Source organism: Parus major, chromosome 1A (assembly GCF_001522545.3).
Source record: "Parus major isolate Abel chromosome 1A, Parus_major1.1, whole genome shotgun sequence".
Classification (NCBI taxonomy): domain Eukaryota; kingdom Metazoa; phylum Chordata; class Aves; order Passeriformes; family Paridae; genus Parus; species Parus major.
The window spans coordinates 24997685-25013040 of NC_031773.1; the positions used below are offsets into that span (position 1 = coordinate 24997685).

General features: G+C 37.9%; 1 protein-coding gene across 2 annotated transcripts; it reads left to right on the top strand.

The window, feature by feature from the left end:
• The first annotated feature begins 6 nt into the window (after positions 1 to 6).
• On the top strand, positions 7 to 5683 carry GPR85 (G protein-coupled receptor 85). Of its 2 annotated transcripts, none has more exons than XM_015629382.2 (2): positions 7 to 91; positions 1738 to 5683. In XM_015629382.2, the coding sequence occupies exon 2, from the start codon at positions 1913 to 1915 to the stop codon at positions 3023 to 3025; it is 1113 nt and encodes a 370-aa protein (XP_015484868.1). In that variant the 5' UTR covers positions 7 to 91; positions 1738 to 1912; the 3' UTR covers positions 3026 to 5683. The 2 variants fall into 2 exon arrangements, with proteins under 2 accessions (XP_015484868.1, XP_015484869.1); XM_015629383.2 differs by lacking the exon at positions 7 to 91 and adding an exon at positions 516 to 601.
• Positions 5684 to 15356: the final 9673 nt, after the last annotated feature.

Here is a 15356-nt window from a genome sequence, read left to right on the forward strand (position 1 = left end):
AGAGGAGAATAGGAAAGATCGCCAGGGTAAAGCAGCCCCCGGTCGGCGGGAAGGAGCAGCTCTGGCATGTGGGGATCTCCGGCACCAACAGGTAGGAGGAGAGGGGCTGGGGGCTCCGAGGGCTGCCGCGGCTGCAGGTGCGTGCTGGGAGGGCTCTCCCGCTCAGGGGTGCGGGGCTTATTTCCAAAGAAGTGGCATGATGGAAGCCCTCACAGACAATGCCTCTTCCGCTCTCCCCAGCTCCCCGCCGCGGGGGGCTCTCGCACGGCTCCGGCAGATGCGGCTGATGCCAGGCAGCGGCACCCGGGCTGCCTTGCAGCGCGGCGCAGTCCAGCCCTGCATGGCCGGGCGTGGGGGAGCGGCTGTGGCCGTGAGTGCGTGTGTCAGCGGCGGTGTGAGTGTGGCAGCAGTGGCGGTGCACAGCGTGCGGGCTGTGTGTGCGGAGGCAGGGCCGGCCGCCGCGGGGACAGCTCCACGGAGGAGGGGGAGCGGCGGGGCTGGCGGGAGGGGGGAGGGGGAGCCTGATTTCATGGTTTTAAAACGATGCCATGATCTGATCAGCCTCTGTTTACACAGCAGCAATCAGGCTCTTTTGTGGACGGTAAGAATGCAAGGATTTTGCTGGGATTCAGTGGGAATATCCTTTGTACACCCGAGGTGGCATAGGAAACACTTCGTGTGAATAACGAAGGAGCCTGATCATGCCTGCTGTGGCTCCTGTCCCTGGCTCTGGAGGGAGAAAAAAAGAAAAACAAAACAAAACCAAACCAGGAGGGGAAAAAAAAAAAAAAAAAAGGCAGCAACAGACAGTTATTTTATTTTATTGCATGGAACGTGTTCTGGTACGATTCACTGGGAGGATTAATGGGAATCGCGGAGCCCTAATTAGCTTGAAAAAAAACCAAAAAAAAAACCCAAACCCAAAAAACAATTTATGTGTTTATTTAAGCATAACCAAAACTAGTCCTCCCGAAAGGATGGGCATTATATCTTGGCTGTGCTGCCTATTTTTGCTCAGTATTTACACTGACCGTTGCTTATTATGAATTATGTCGAGGCTTTAACAATTTGCATTAAAGCACGGGGGAAGGAGGGGGGAGGCCGGGGGGACGACACCCTAAAGCATACTGCTATCGACTGTCTAGATACCTGTTTCTCTTAAATGCTAAAATTATGGTTTATAGCAGGGAGGGAGGGGGATAGTGAATGCTGTTTCTCACAAAATGCATAAACTAACACTGTGTGATTAATGTGCTTTGGTGACTTGGGTTAAAAAACATAAATTCTGCAGGGTTTCTTTGGGTGTGATCCATATCAACACAGCAGTTGCCTCTTAAAACATTGACAAATACTGTAGCCATAAAATAAATGTAGGTAATGTCAAAGCATCAGCAGTCTTTGGGGGTTTTTCAAAAAAATGTCAATGATTAACTCTTGGGCTTGCAAACTGGGAATCTTTTGATTCATAAAATCTCCGAGGCTTTAACTGTGGAATTATATGTGCTACCAAATATAAGGGGCATTGGTCAGTTGTGAAACTGTAACATGCCAAATCTGCCAATAGTCAATCATACTAAATAGTCAGAAAAAAAAAAAAAAGCCTCATGTTTTTTAAAAACAAACAATAGTACTCAAATTTACAACTTCATTTGGTTCTCCATAAATTAACATCTTTGTTAGCACTTTCTGACATCATTTTGTGTTAACTTAAGAACTGATAGCTCGATTTTTTTTCAGATATTTTGATGGCATGACAAATCAGAAAGAAGAGGATGTACTGTATGACTAGACACAAGATCAGTTCTGTTTGTGGATTACATTTTCAGTAAGATGTATGGATCTATTTTTTCCTTGTTCTTAAATATAGATCATGAGACTTGACTGAGGCAATATACATATCATCCATCCATCTATGGCGAACTACAGCCATGCAGCTGACAACATTTTACAAAATCTCTCTCCTTTAACAGCTTTTCTGAAACTGACTTCACTGGGTTTCATAATAGGAGTCAGTGTGGTGGGTAACCTTCTGATCTCCATTTTGCTAGTCAAAGATAAGACCTTGCATAGAGCTCCTTACTACTTCCTGTTGGATCTTTGCTGCTCAGATATCCTCAGATCTGCAATTTGTTTCCCTTTTGTTTTCACCTCGGTAAAAAATGGCTCTACGTGGACGTATGGGACTCTTACTTGCAAAGTGATTGCCTTTTTGGGGGTTTTGTCCTGCTTTCACACTGCTTTCATGTTATTCTGCATAAGCGTCACGAGATACTTAGCTATTGCCCACCACCGTTTTTATACGAAAAGACTGACCTTCTGGACTTGTTTGGCTGTTATCTGTATGGTGTGGACTCTCTCTGTAGCCATGGCTTTCCCCCCAGTTTTAGATGTGGGCACCTACTCATTCATTAGGGAGGAAGACCAATGCACTTTCCAGCATCGTTCCTTCAGGGCTAATGATTCCTTGGGATTTATGCTTCTTCTTGCCCTTATCCTCCTAGCCACACAGCTTGTCTACCTCAAGCTGATATTTTTCGTTCACGATCGCAGGAAAATGAAGCCAGTCCAGTTTGTTGCAGCAGTGAGCCAGAACTGGACTTTTCATGGTCCTGGAGCGAGTGGTCAAGCAGCTGCTAATTGGCTGGCTGGATTTGGAAGGGGTCCCACACCTCCAACCTTGTTGGGAATCAGGCAAAACGCGAACACCACAGGCAGGAGGAGGCTACTGGTTTTAGATGAATTCAAAATGGAGAAGAGAATCAGCAGAATGTTCTACATCATGACATTCCTCTTTCTGACCTTGTGGGGTCCCTATTTGGTAGCCTGTTACTGGAGAGTTTTTGCAAGAGGGCCTGTAGTACCTGGGGGATTTCTAACGGCCGCTGTCTGGATGAGTTTTGCCCAAGCTGGAATCAATCCTTTTGTCTGCATTTTCTCCAACAGGGAGCTGAGGCGCTGTTTCAGCACAACCCTTCTTTACTGCAGAAAATCCAGGTTACCAAGGGAACCTTACTGTGTTATATGAGGGAGCATCTGTAAATCTTTAGCCTTGTGAAACACTACCATTCTCTGCTAAGCAATTGTGGCCTGTAGCCATGTCTTGAGGAGAAAATCAAGAACGGGATGTCAGCAGCTGTAAGGATTTGGGCAACATTCTGCAGTCTTTGCAATAGCTCACCTCTAATCCTGTTTTAAACCTAAACATGTTCCTGCTGACCACTGCTGAAGGTTTGTAATTAAGAACAAAGGACTGAACTACTGCCCTGAATTCCTTTATGTGGTTGAAATCTAGATTATGAAAGTAGCAGGTGCTAAGTATCAGTGCTAAATGCTGTGTATATCACTACATAAAATAAGAACATCAAAAAGATTAGCATTGGACATCTTAATAAATTAAGTTGATATGAGGTTAATGTGTTGATAAAACTAATTTTAGACATCTGAAGACCTTTAAAACATTTCATACAATTATTATTTTGCAAAGACTGAAAACTGGGGACTCAAGTACTGTAACTGATTAAAGATGTGCCATGCATTATTGGATTATCACACTTACAAATCTGTTTGCCTTGTGAGTAAGTTTTGGGGAGCATTCCAAAGCAGTATTTTTGTTCAGATTTTGACTTTAAGTTTTTTTTCTCCAAATATATTACTCTTTCTAATTACCATTTTCCTTAACAGTGAAATTACTAACATTTAACTGTATTCTGTGTTTTTTGCTGATTTGGTATAAAGTTTAATAGACTCTTATTTATATTTTTTAAAAAGCTAGATATCAGTCTGTTAGGCAACGTTAATGATAATATCCAGTCATAATTGAACAGTTATAATTATACAGAATAAACACATGTTGCCTTAAAGGGTTATCTAGTATCTTCCATTTTGTTTAGCATTGAAGCAAATAAGCAAGGAAAATTGAATCAATAACTCTGGTCAGTCATTTGGGAGTGCATGAAAGATCACTTAGTCCTCTTTTTTCCTTTTTACTCCAATGGTTCCCAAAATCAATATGCACATCACTGGGATTATGTGATTTTTTTCCTAGGTGTGCCGCCCTTTCTAGTTTGTTCTGGGAGACACAGGCAGTTGATGTATGTTTATATTTTAAGACAGCTGTCATGGGGAGACCGCAGCCTTAGTATGATATCTTGCACAATTTGTGAAGCATTTATTCTACTGAAGGCACAGTCTTGTTTATATTTTCTGCACATTTTGGTGTATTGGTTGTTTTAAATTATTTAAGTTTTAACTTGTGAAAGCATATAATATGATTTCTTAGTATTTTAGAAATACATTAGAGTCTGTGAGTCTTTCCTTCTTTAAGATACAGATGTGTGGATTTCAATATAAAGTTGCATTTGCCAAAATTTACCTGTGTAGCTTGTTAATTTTCTTGGAATAAAATTTTACATTTTTCCAGTTATACAATTAACCTTTTTTATTTTGTCTAGTGAGCTAGCATGAAGTACTGAGAATGTAGCCATTATGAATTATTATCCTTTGCAGTCACTGTATTCCCAAACTGTAAATGCATGAATGATGGGGACCACAGGATTGATAAATTATATTATCTGCAGTAGCACTATTGTGTAGTTTATCATAATTACCCATCTATCTGTTCTAATATGTCAGTTATATTTAAAGTTACAACACAGTATTTGACATTAACTTCACAGTTTAATTTTGGAAATGTGTATAACTGAAGCACAAAATCATGAGTTGATCAGTCATAAAGAACGCAGATTTTTCTTAATTTTGGGATAGACAAGACTAGAGGTCTTAATTCAGCATTTGTATATCTTGTCCTTTGTTGTAGTTTTATGACCAGCAAGTTAATGTCTACGTACACAAGCAGCAGTCAATAATGGAAATGCTTAAATTTGTATGATAGCATTATACAACATATGCAACAATTCAGACAGTTGTGTCTATATGTGATCAGACAACTTGATCAAAGATTTGGTGAGCAATCTGTTTGACCTCACTTACACTTTCATACTGAGGTTGATCGGTTGAGAGGCATGGCTTTATATACTGTGTTGAAACAGAAAAAATGCTAAAATAATGAGTCCTCATCAGTATAGGAATGTTTCAGAACGTGATTTTAAATGGGACCAATAAACTTCTACCAAAAGGACATTTTTATTACACTGAAAAAGGCTTTGAAATTAAGGTAGTTAAGCAATTGTCAAAGATAGCAGGAGTGAATAAAAACTGAATCGTATGTTGAGAAAAGTTCTGAAAGTCATCCCACTTAAGTTTATTAAAAGGTTGATTGGCAATAACTTCAGTCTAATTTCTTTAAAATAGTAACCTTTACAAGGAACATTGATATTACATATTGTAATAAAGAACTACATGTAAATAAAGTTGTAAATATTATATAGTTGTAGAAGTAGTCAGTTCTGAGGATTAGCCAGAAAATTTTCGACTATGAAATTTCAAAAGCTGCAAATCTGGGGCCTGACCTAACTCTTAATAAAGTCAGTTGGTGTTTTCCCATTAACTTCATTTGGAGCAGAAGCAGGCCCTAGCATTTCTATAGTACTATACTTCTGAAATACTAAGAAGGCTGTGTTTACTATGCAGTGGGAAAAGAAAAAAAAATTAAATTATTTCCCTGGAAGTTTTGCAAGCAGCAACTGATGTAAATTAAAATAATAAACAGTAAACAAGTCTGAAAGCAAATATTTTGATAAATGTTTTTCTTTTGATATGAATATAATTCCTTTGGCTATATGACAATACTGTATTGCTATCTGAGAAAGGGCAGGTTCTTTTTATTAAGTGGATTTTTAGGATTGTGCCAGTACGAAATCTTGTGACAGAAGTATTTAGTTTTATTTTTCTCCAGCGTTAAAAGGACAAGGGGATGTTCAGTGAAATTAAAAGCCAACATATAAAGTAACATTTTATGCAAAGTTATTACTCAGTGGAACACACTGGTACAGAATGTCAAGTAGTTTTAGAGAGATTCCTACAAGAACTGTATGTATACATGAATTAAAGCAGTGCTTGCACTTTTTGCCATCAGTGTCATTTTGATCCTAGTCAGCATATCAAAAGTAATGTATTAAGGTATAAATTCAAAGGAGCAAAAAGGTTCATTCCAATTCAGTACACTGTTGTCTCACAGTATGAAAAGCCTTTTGCTTTCATTTTAGTACTGGAGTTAAGCTATTGCCAAAGCTAGAATGCAGGGCTGGTAGATTAGTCCTTTTCAGAATAGCAAAGAGTATCACATTATTTTATATCTGCATTGATCTTTAATGCTCATGGGTAATGTGAAGTCAATAGTTTTAATTTTCTGATGAGAGAGAAAAAAAAAGAACAGGTTCCCTAAAGAAAAGGCTGTCTACCCCTGTTCCTTTCCTGCCCTCTGTTGCCCTGCCGGCCCTTCAGCAGATTCTCCCTCAATGCTTCTACAAGAGTAAATGTTTCATACACTGAGTACTGTATTTCTCCTGCTCCTTGAGAAGTGTCTCTGCCATTCCTCCTCCCCAGCAGATAAGCTCCTGCAGCAGTTTCCCAGGGTCTGTCAGTGTCTGGGTTCCCTTCCTGAGGATGGAGATAGATTGCCAGTATCTTCCAGCTCAGCTTCCTTTGTAGTTCATGGATCTTAGGACACTTGGCTAGCCCACTGAGTATCTTTGTCTTTTGGCTTTGCTCATGAAGTACATGCCGTTTATATTGTGCAGAGAAAAATGAGAATGGGAAGGGGGTAGCAGGAAACAACTTTCCCTTACACAAATTTTTCACAAGGAAACCACTGTTTTTGTTGCACTGCCCAAGAGCATATAGTATTTTAAAAACGTGATCGGTGTTAATTACCCTCTAAATAAATAAAATGTGCAATTAGCCAATTAAGTCAAGGCTTTTGGTACAGCTACAGTCTTATTATAAAATGGCTTTTTGTCAGTCTCTAGGCCTTGGGGCCAGAGGAGTCCACTCTGTCTGCTTTTAAGTGCATTGTGTTTGTTCACTTGTTTTGCTTTTGCTTTGACTTTCAAGCATCTCAACATATTATTTATATTATAATAATCCAGTATTGCAGCAGGTTGTTATTACTCATGAGTTTAAAAAGATAATATTAAAGGGAACTCTGATGATTTATGGGGTGAGTTAGGTAGTTTGGCAAGTAATTGGTTTTTAGCAAATGTTAAATAAACCTGTGGGCTGCTGGGCTCTTCCATAGTTACACAGTTACACAGACAGTTCTTAATTATTGAAACTAACAATGGAGTAGACTAACCCACATAAAGCTAACACACAGGTAATACAAAGCATGTCCACATTAGATAAGAGCTTCCTATGTGTATTACATTTATCAAGGAATAGAGTTAAACTCAAGTAAAAAGTGAGATCAGAAGTTCAAAGAAGAATGGTGGGTGTTTTTCCTTTTTTCTGCTTTGTTTTAGCATAGCACTGCTAATCTGCAACCTGGGTTACACACCCACATACAACTGAGAGTTGCCTGTACAATTCTGCATAGCACATAGGCAACTTCCTTCTAGTTTATATTCATTGAGAGCTCTGTGAGTGCACACTACTAATCTGATTGACTTTTTAGAGAAAAGAGAAGGCTCAGTCTGAGATACTGTTCTGCAAAATTAAAATTCAATAGAACTCTGCTTTTGTATACTGAAGTGATACTGAGTGTGAAGAAATCAGTGATTTAAATCAGCAATGATCATAAGTATACTCTGGCCATAGCCATTAAAAATAGGACAAGATGACATTTTGCAATGCATATGCAACAAATCAAAGCGTTTGATATTATACATCAAGACTTTATGTGAGTGGGCTGAAAATAGTTCATATTTTACATTTAGAAAAAAGTATGGTGAAGCTATCCATTTAAATGGATAAACTCTTTAACTAGCCATTGTGGAAAAAGAAGGGTGAACTTTAAAAATTGCTCATTATAAATAGTAAACAGTTTTGGTGGTGTTTTTGTTCAGCTGAACTGTGTAATTTTATAACTATATGATGATCAAAAGCGTGTCACAGTGAATAAGTTAGATTTTTCTTTAGTAGTCTAGAAAGGAAATAACTATCTTCAGACATTTGAAATTAAGTAATTACAGTCATCTACATGTCTTACAGCATTTAGATAACAAAACAATTATTTACATTTTCTGTACTTATTGATTCATTTACTTAAAGAATAATGTCTTTAGACAGTGATTTGGCTGATGCAACCAAATAATGGACTTCTTAGTATCACAAGTTTTGTACTATGATTTGTATGTAATAAAGACATAGAAAACCAGAATTTATCTGATATCAACTTCAAGCTCTGCATTAGGTACAAAACTTCTCCTAGTGTTAGGCAAATTACTATCTCCAGATACTATTCAAAACTGTTCTGTGCTACTTCACAAGAATATTACTTCACCTTTGTTAAAGAGCAGTCTGGTTAAAGATGTGTATTATTTTCATTTTATGACCATCCAATCCAGGCATGCTCACGTCCTTATGCAAATTGAAGAAATTGTTAAAAATACAAAGTTTCTTTGTAATTTTTTTTGTATTTTTCTTTGTATTTTTTTTATCAGATTCTTGAGATAGTATAAAAGGGTGGCACAGACACTCAATGACTACTCTAGGCAGAAGGTGGAAGGATGCAAAAAAGTATTCATCCCTTTGTAGGAGCTGTTTAAAATCCTGCTGTTGTCCCACAGTGAAGCCACCTTTGTGGAACTGGCCTACCACAGGCCTGCAACCTACCCCGTATTGATTTAAGCAGGACTTTGCTTGCACATATTTTGAGTACTCATGGGAGAAATTCAGCATTAGCAGAGGTCAGATATTCAATATTCAATAGACAGTATTCATAGGCTACAGACAAGTGATAGTTGCTTGTCTCCTCAAAACAGAAGTCAAAGAACAGACAAGGGCCAAGAGATAAATGCTTATTGTAAGATGCTTGGGATTTCATGCCCTCTTGGTGCCATTAGAGGTGACTGAGAGGACTTGTTTCATTCTTGACTTTGCTTGGGTTTTTTTTGTTTTTTTGTTTATTTGTTTTGAAAATGCATGCCATCTCAGTTGCTCTATCCTATCCCACCCACTGCCAGTTGAACATTTGATATCATACTTAATCAAGTCTATATATTCTTTAAAATACACATCTAATAGTAAAATGTATTTGTAGCTTTGGACTGATTATGCAGATATGTATCACTGTTTGTTCTTGCTCATTTCCGTAAGTATTTCCTGTGTTTCAAACACACAAATCCTATTTTTGAAATTAAGGCACTCTACAGTCATGTGTTTCCTGATTTTTCTCTGAAGGCCTTTTAAGTTTTGGATGTTTCTCCTGTTTGGTCAAAAACACTAAATGCAGATTCTTAGGACACTTCACAGGGAACATTTGATTGATTTGACTGAAGGACTATTTGGACATCATGAAACTGGAAATTTAGGTCCTTAATAATAATTTATGGTAATGACTGGGCTATAGAATCAATAGTGGTGGGACTGCTGGTATAGGATATTTTGGTAACTGTGGCTTTAAAGTGCATCAAAGGAGAAATGCTGCTTTTGTAAGATAATTATGTAAATGAAAAGTAAACACACAGAAATGAGTACAGTTCTATAGTATTTTGATTAACATACTCAGTCATAGCTGTAGCAAGATGGGCATAAACAAAAAAAAACAAAAAGAGAAAGTATCTTACCATTTGAAACCTAATCCTTGTAAGTTTGGCTTGATTCCTGCAATCACTACCCTAGGAAAAATTTTCCTGTCTTTTGTGGAAACTCATCTCAATAAAGACTACAAGATCTTGGTAATTTATATCAATGTTTATGTTTTTTACTTGACTAGTTCTCAGTGAGAGCATGACACAGCAGGACTGGAAATGTAATCTCTGTCATAGTGTATGTGAAAAAGCAATCTTTCAGTGGGTTTTGAGAGGGAGTCTATACACACATAGATGTATTTCTCAGTCTCTCCAAAATAATGTAGTATAGTTGATAGCAAGTAGGGACAGCTCAAGCCCTGGAAGGGCGCAATGTATCACACTTGAGTATGATAACTGAGTTTAAAATCAGATGCAAGGAGGGTGAGGGAGATTTAGTAATAGCTTCCTATGTTAATAGTTTTAAATAATGCTCTTAGACTAATTTGTAAACTTCCTTCTAAGTTCCTAAGTAGTGGTAAGGGCATCTGCAGTAAGATAGGGTGTGATGCTGCAGTTGAGTCTTTATGTCCCCCTGTTTTAGGTAGGGTTGGACTGGAAGCAGTACATATTATAGACTGGTTCTTCCACCAACCACCTAGCATAGTACTAGCATTCACTAAGCTTATCAGCCTAGAGATCAGCTCCAAATGGATTATTTGGTCACAGTCAAATTTTTGAAATTTTTCTTTCAGTGTTTGCTGTGAGTAGTTCCTGTTCATAAAAGGTGGAACCAAAAGCATATAAAGGTAATGCATATGCTGAGCAAATCCTTTTCAGCCCAGTCTTGGAGTGAGGACTTTTTGTAAGAGTGCAGATAGGTGGGGAAGCCTCTCATAGTTTTACCACATCTGTCAGACACTCCTGTTCTTCAGCATGGTTAGCATACATGCACACAAGGGTCCCACACGGTGTTCTGTCAGCGTTCAGTCTCCCTTTTCCCTGTACACCAGCAGAAGGACAGACACCATTGTTGTGGAGGCTCTTCACAAACAAGAGGCACTTCCTCCAAGAGACACATTGTCACAAAAGCTGGGATTTGCTGTATCTTTTTGTATCATAAAAAGCAAATCAAATTTGTATGTTTTGTATTAAAACTTCTTGTTGAAATTTCTTCATGGCATAGTAACTGAAAGGCAGTATCACAAAAAAGGCAATTGCTCCCTCCCAACCAGGAAGACCACCAGACTAACTGGTAAACACACTCTCAGTGGGAATATTATGATCTTTTTTTATCAGTTAAATATTTGATATGATAATAATTATTACAATATTTGATTATACAAAAGCTCTGAAAGGGTTAATTTTCTGCTTTGGCATCTTCCTTATATAAATACCCTCATTCTATTTCATGCAAGACAGGTTTGGCAAATGTGGATGTTTTGGGTGGTTTTGACATCTAAGTTATGCCATCTAAGGACAAGTGCTGGCTGATGAATAATTTATTCACTTAAATTTCAGAAGAGACTGTGTAAAACTAGCTACCACCAGGGAAAAAAAAAAAAAAAGCTGTTTTAAGTCATGCCATGTGATCCTTTAAATACTGGCTTTGGAACCTGGGTATTGTCAAACTTAGCATTCAAACCTAATACTGAATTAGAAATCAAGCAGCAAAGATCATTTCTAGTCACTGACTATAAGTACAAAATGTTATTGTTATATATATTCTGTCTTCTTCACAAATATTGAAAAAAATGTGTATAAGATCCAGATGGAATATCCTTGACCATACTGAAATTAGTAATAAAATGTCTATAGCTTATAGCGAAGACAGCATTCTATGTATAAACCTTTATTTCTAAAGACAATGTATGTATGCCATACAATTGATGTACATATTATGTACACTTACGCATGGCCAGCATGTCTGAGAAATGAGTTTTTAAGGTCCATTCTTAAGCTTTGCAGTTCTGTTTTCTTTATATCAAGGTCTTCATACTATGCTCTTACAGCACTGAAATCTAAAGTCCTAATTTGTAATTATAATTGTAATTATAATTATAATTGTAATTTGTATTTATATAACCATGGTGCTTGATAGCCTCTTTATAGAAAATTACCACTTTATGTTAGGTTCTGTGAAAAAGCAGCCTCTGTCTAAAAGAAAATAATTAAAAGATAAGAAGGATACAGAAAAGTGGGATTTGAAGAAATTATGAGGCAGTGCTGTTAAGTTTGTTTTGAGGCAGTGCTGGTAAATATGATGAGCAAGGTGATCCCAGTATATTCTAGCTTTTATTATTTATTTTTTTTTTGAGCAAGTGAGATGATTGAAAAGTTTCAAAAGAATTGAAAAATAACAAGGGGGTGGATTCTCAGAAGAGAAGAGCAGCTTGGGAGAAAGTACAAAGGCTGTTCCCTGAAAATGTAATTGTCAGTGATAATTGTCAGTGGTAGTCTGTCAACATGAGCAGATTGGAATCTCTTGATAAAGAGGAAAAGATGATAGGCCAAGAAGAGCAGAATGAAGTCACATTGAAGCTGAGGGAGGAACTGCAAATGACTACTGATTCACAGCATTAGTTAGAAAGAGGCAATTAGAGGTCATGTTGAAAGTAACATTCAATGGAAACAGTTGGTGAAAGCCAAGAACATTGACTCCAGGTAGTGATTGCAGTGTGAGAGCTTAAAAAGGAGAGGTAGAATAAAATAACAGAATGGTTACCAAAATAAGGGGGATACAGACCACCGTCTCCTTTCTTTTTCTTTACAAATTAAGGAGGAGACTGCATGATGTCAGAATGGATAGGTGAGCAGAGAGAGGACATAAGAAGGTGATTAACCACAAAGGAGGTGTTGAGAGTCAGAACTAGTTATTGGAAAGGGTGATGGGAGGTGAGAATAGCTGACAGGAGGCTGGTAGAAAGAACAAATTGGGATAAATGTCCTTGGAGTAACATGGGAAGATGTGGATTGACATTCCAGAAGGTGGAGGACTCTGGGGACAATGGAGAGGATGACAAGAAATGGGAATATCAGTCAGGGATGGAGAAGCACAAAGAAGCACTGAGCAGCTGTCTTGCCAGGAGGATAAGAGCCAGCAGTGAGGGTTGTCCAGACAGGAACAGCTTGAAGGGCTGGACTAGATGACCTTTAAAGGGTCCCTTCCATTTCCCAACTATTTGATGATTCTATGAAGTGTCTTCTCAGTGTTCTCAAAGTCTTGTAGCTTGTATTATATCTGAGTTCAGTAGAGGCTTGAAGAATGACTGAATAGTTTCCATTATTTACTATTCTTTCCTTTTTAACATTTTAACAGGATTTTCTGCTCTCTTTCCATATTTCTCTTGCTCTTTTTTGCAATACAACTACTATGAAAAAATACATTCTTTATGACACTATATATTTAGAGCATGTTGGCCCAGCAATTTTGGTAACTTTCAGACTGAATGATAGCTTTTCAGAACAGTGAAAGTGCAGTTTTAGTGCAATTTGAGAGCACTGCCGTGTTTTATTATCACTGTTTCCCATAATGGTGGTATCTTGGTTTGGTGAAGTTACCATTATGATGAAAGCCAGTAGCTTCCAGGTTCTCACTGCAGTTTTGCCACTAAAATCAGTGCATAGCTGACCTTGGCTTTATATTCGTATGAACCAACTTTTCAGCTGTTCACTAATTTTAAGCAACTCAAGGACAAGCTCCCAGTTTAAGACACTAGTGAATCACTAGTGAATGCAACACCCTTAAATATAGATGCTATTACTGTTGTTGGTGTATAGGTGGTAAAATTGATCAGAAATGTTTGACTTGTTTTCCCAAGTTTTGGTCTTCTGCAGGAAATTTCAATTTACATGTCTCAGACTTTTTCTTCCAGAGAAACTCAAAATATTCTTCAAAGTTCTGTTTCCTGACCACTCTTTAAGATTAGACCCAACAGTACTTGCAGGTAATCTTTCAAAAATGAGGTAACCAGATTAGTGGTCAGTTTGAAAATGTGTGCTAAAAACTTTTTTTTCTGGATAGTTTTCCAATTAAATTAAATGGCTAACAAAATAACTTACTTGAAAGGTGAGAGATTTAGTTACATAAAGCTTCTAAATTTCTGAAGCTCCTTATAAATCAGCATTTATCCCTTTTACTTGACAAGGCTGTGGTAAGATGCTGCACTAGGAAGCAAATAATTGGTTTTTTCAGTTAAAGGTCAATAAGACAGCGTAGGGGTCAGTTTTCACCGCAGACTGTAGACTGCAGCCCAAAAGTTTGGAGACAAATGTGACAGATGATTTGGGATGTTCACATAACCTCATCTTGCCAAGAGATACGTTCATTAAGTTGTCAAAGAACTGAAATGTATGCATTGCCCATTCATCTGGCATATAATTTAAATGCAGCTGAATACCTGACCTCAGATATGATATAAGCATTTCTGAGTAGACATGACTGATAAATGTGCGTAAACAGAGGCTCTTATAATAAAATTGTGTTTTAAAAGCAGAGTAAAAAAGGTCTGCTGAGATCTAGGGACTCATGACAACATTGATAGATGGTAACATACTCACATAAAAAAAATTAACTGAGTACTAAATAATATTTTTAAAATATTTGCACAGGATTTTTAGTACAATTAATAAAGCTCTCTGTAGCCTAAAGAAAGGTGTCAGAAGTTGAAGTGCCTGAAACTGAGATACTGAATTAATCACAATGAGTTTTCTGAGGGCTGAATAGATAATCTGCATGATTTTAAATATTAAAAACCTTTGTCAGGGTAGATGTGCCTGCAAAAATGCAAGCTGGCAGTTGCACATGATTAAGTCACAGTTGTCTAGGCAATTCTATATCTGGGTTACCACAAACTATTATAAATAAAAACAAGTATTGATACCTGAGGGTTTTTTTAATTTACTTCTCTCAGGCAGCAATGTTGTCATCATTCAGGTGAATTTTATCACTGTAATTTTAAAACATTTAGATTTGAAATTGTATCATACCAATGCAATGTTATAACCCAAACATGCAAAACTTGTGTGACCTGTAATGACCCTGTGGAAAGAGTAGCACTGTGGAGATCAGGTGTGTCCCTTGGGGGCTCACATGGGCAACCCAGCTTCCCTTGAGCATCAGCGGAGCTTCAGCAAACAGGATGATGGTTGGATTGATATTTTTGGAGAGAGGTTCTCTGATTTCTGGAGGCTTTCGATGTAGGCATCTGAATCAGAGGCTGAGGCTTGATGGTGAACACCCTTTCAGTCTATTTTCAGGTCTCGCTATATGAACACTGCCTCAACTCTCAAGACTGTGAGAAAAAGAGAAGACTCATCTTTCATAGTGCAGGAGATCTGGTGCATGAGTTTAAACTTCCACACAAACAGCTGGCAACATTTTCTTTTCCAGTCCCTTTTCTCAGCATGGAGCATCACTCTCTTCAAGTTACAAATCCCGAGATATGTTTATTGACGGAGCTAATAGCAAAGCCTGTTAGTGCTGTATGAGCGGTTTTAAAGAGTGATGTATTTCTCAGTCTCACGAGGATGTTGAAAACCTACTTCACTTGTGAGCAGTTCCAAGCATCTTGTCAATAGCTGTTCATGTCAATGAGGGTATTGTAGATACCCATGGGGCACCCATGTCACCTGTGTGGGTGCAAGTGACACCTCCTCAAAATCCACATAGAATTTAGTAGTATCATAGGGCAGAGACTTCTGCCAGCATCTAACACAAAGAATACAAAA

Bases quoted from the DNA above. Each gene is read 5' to 3' on its own strand.
- GPR85 (XM_015629382.2), top strand. From the start codon at position 1,913: ATGGCGAACTACAGCCATGCAGCTGACAACATTTTACAAAATCTCTCT.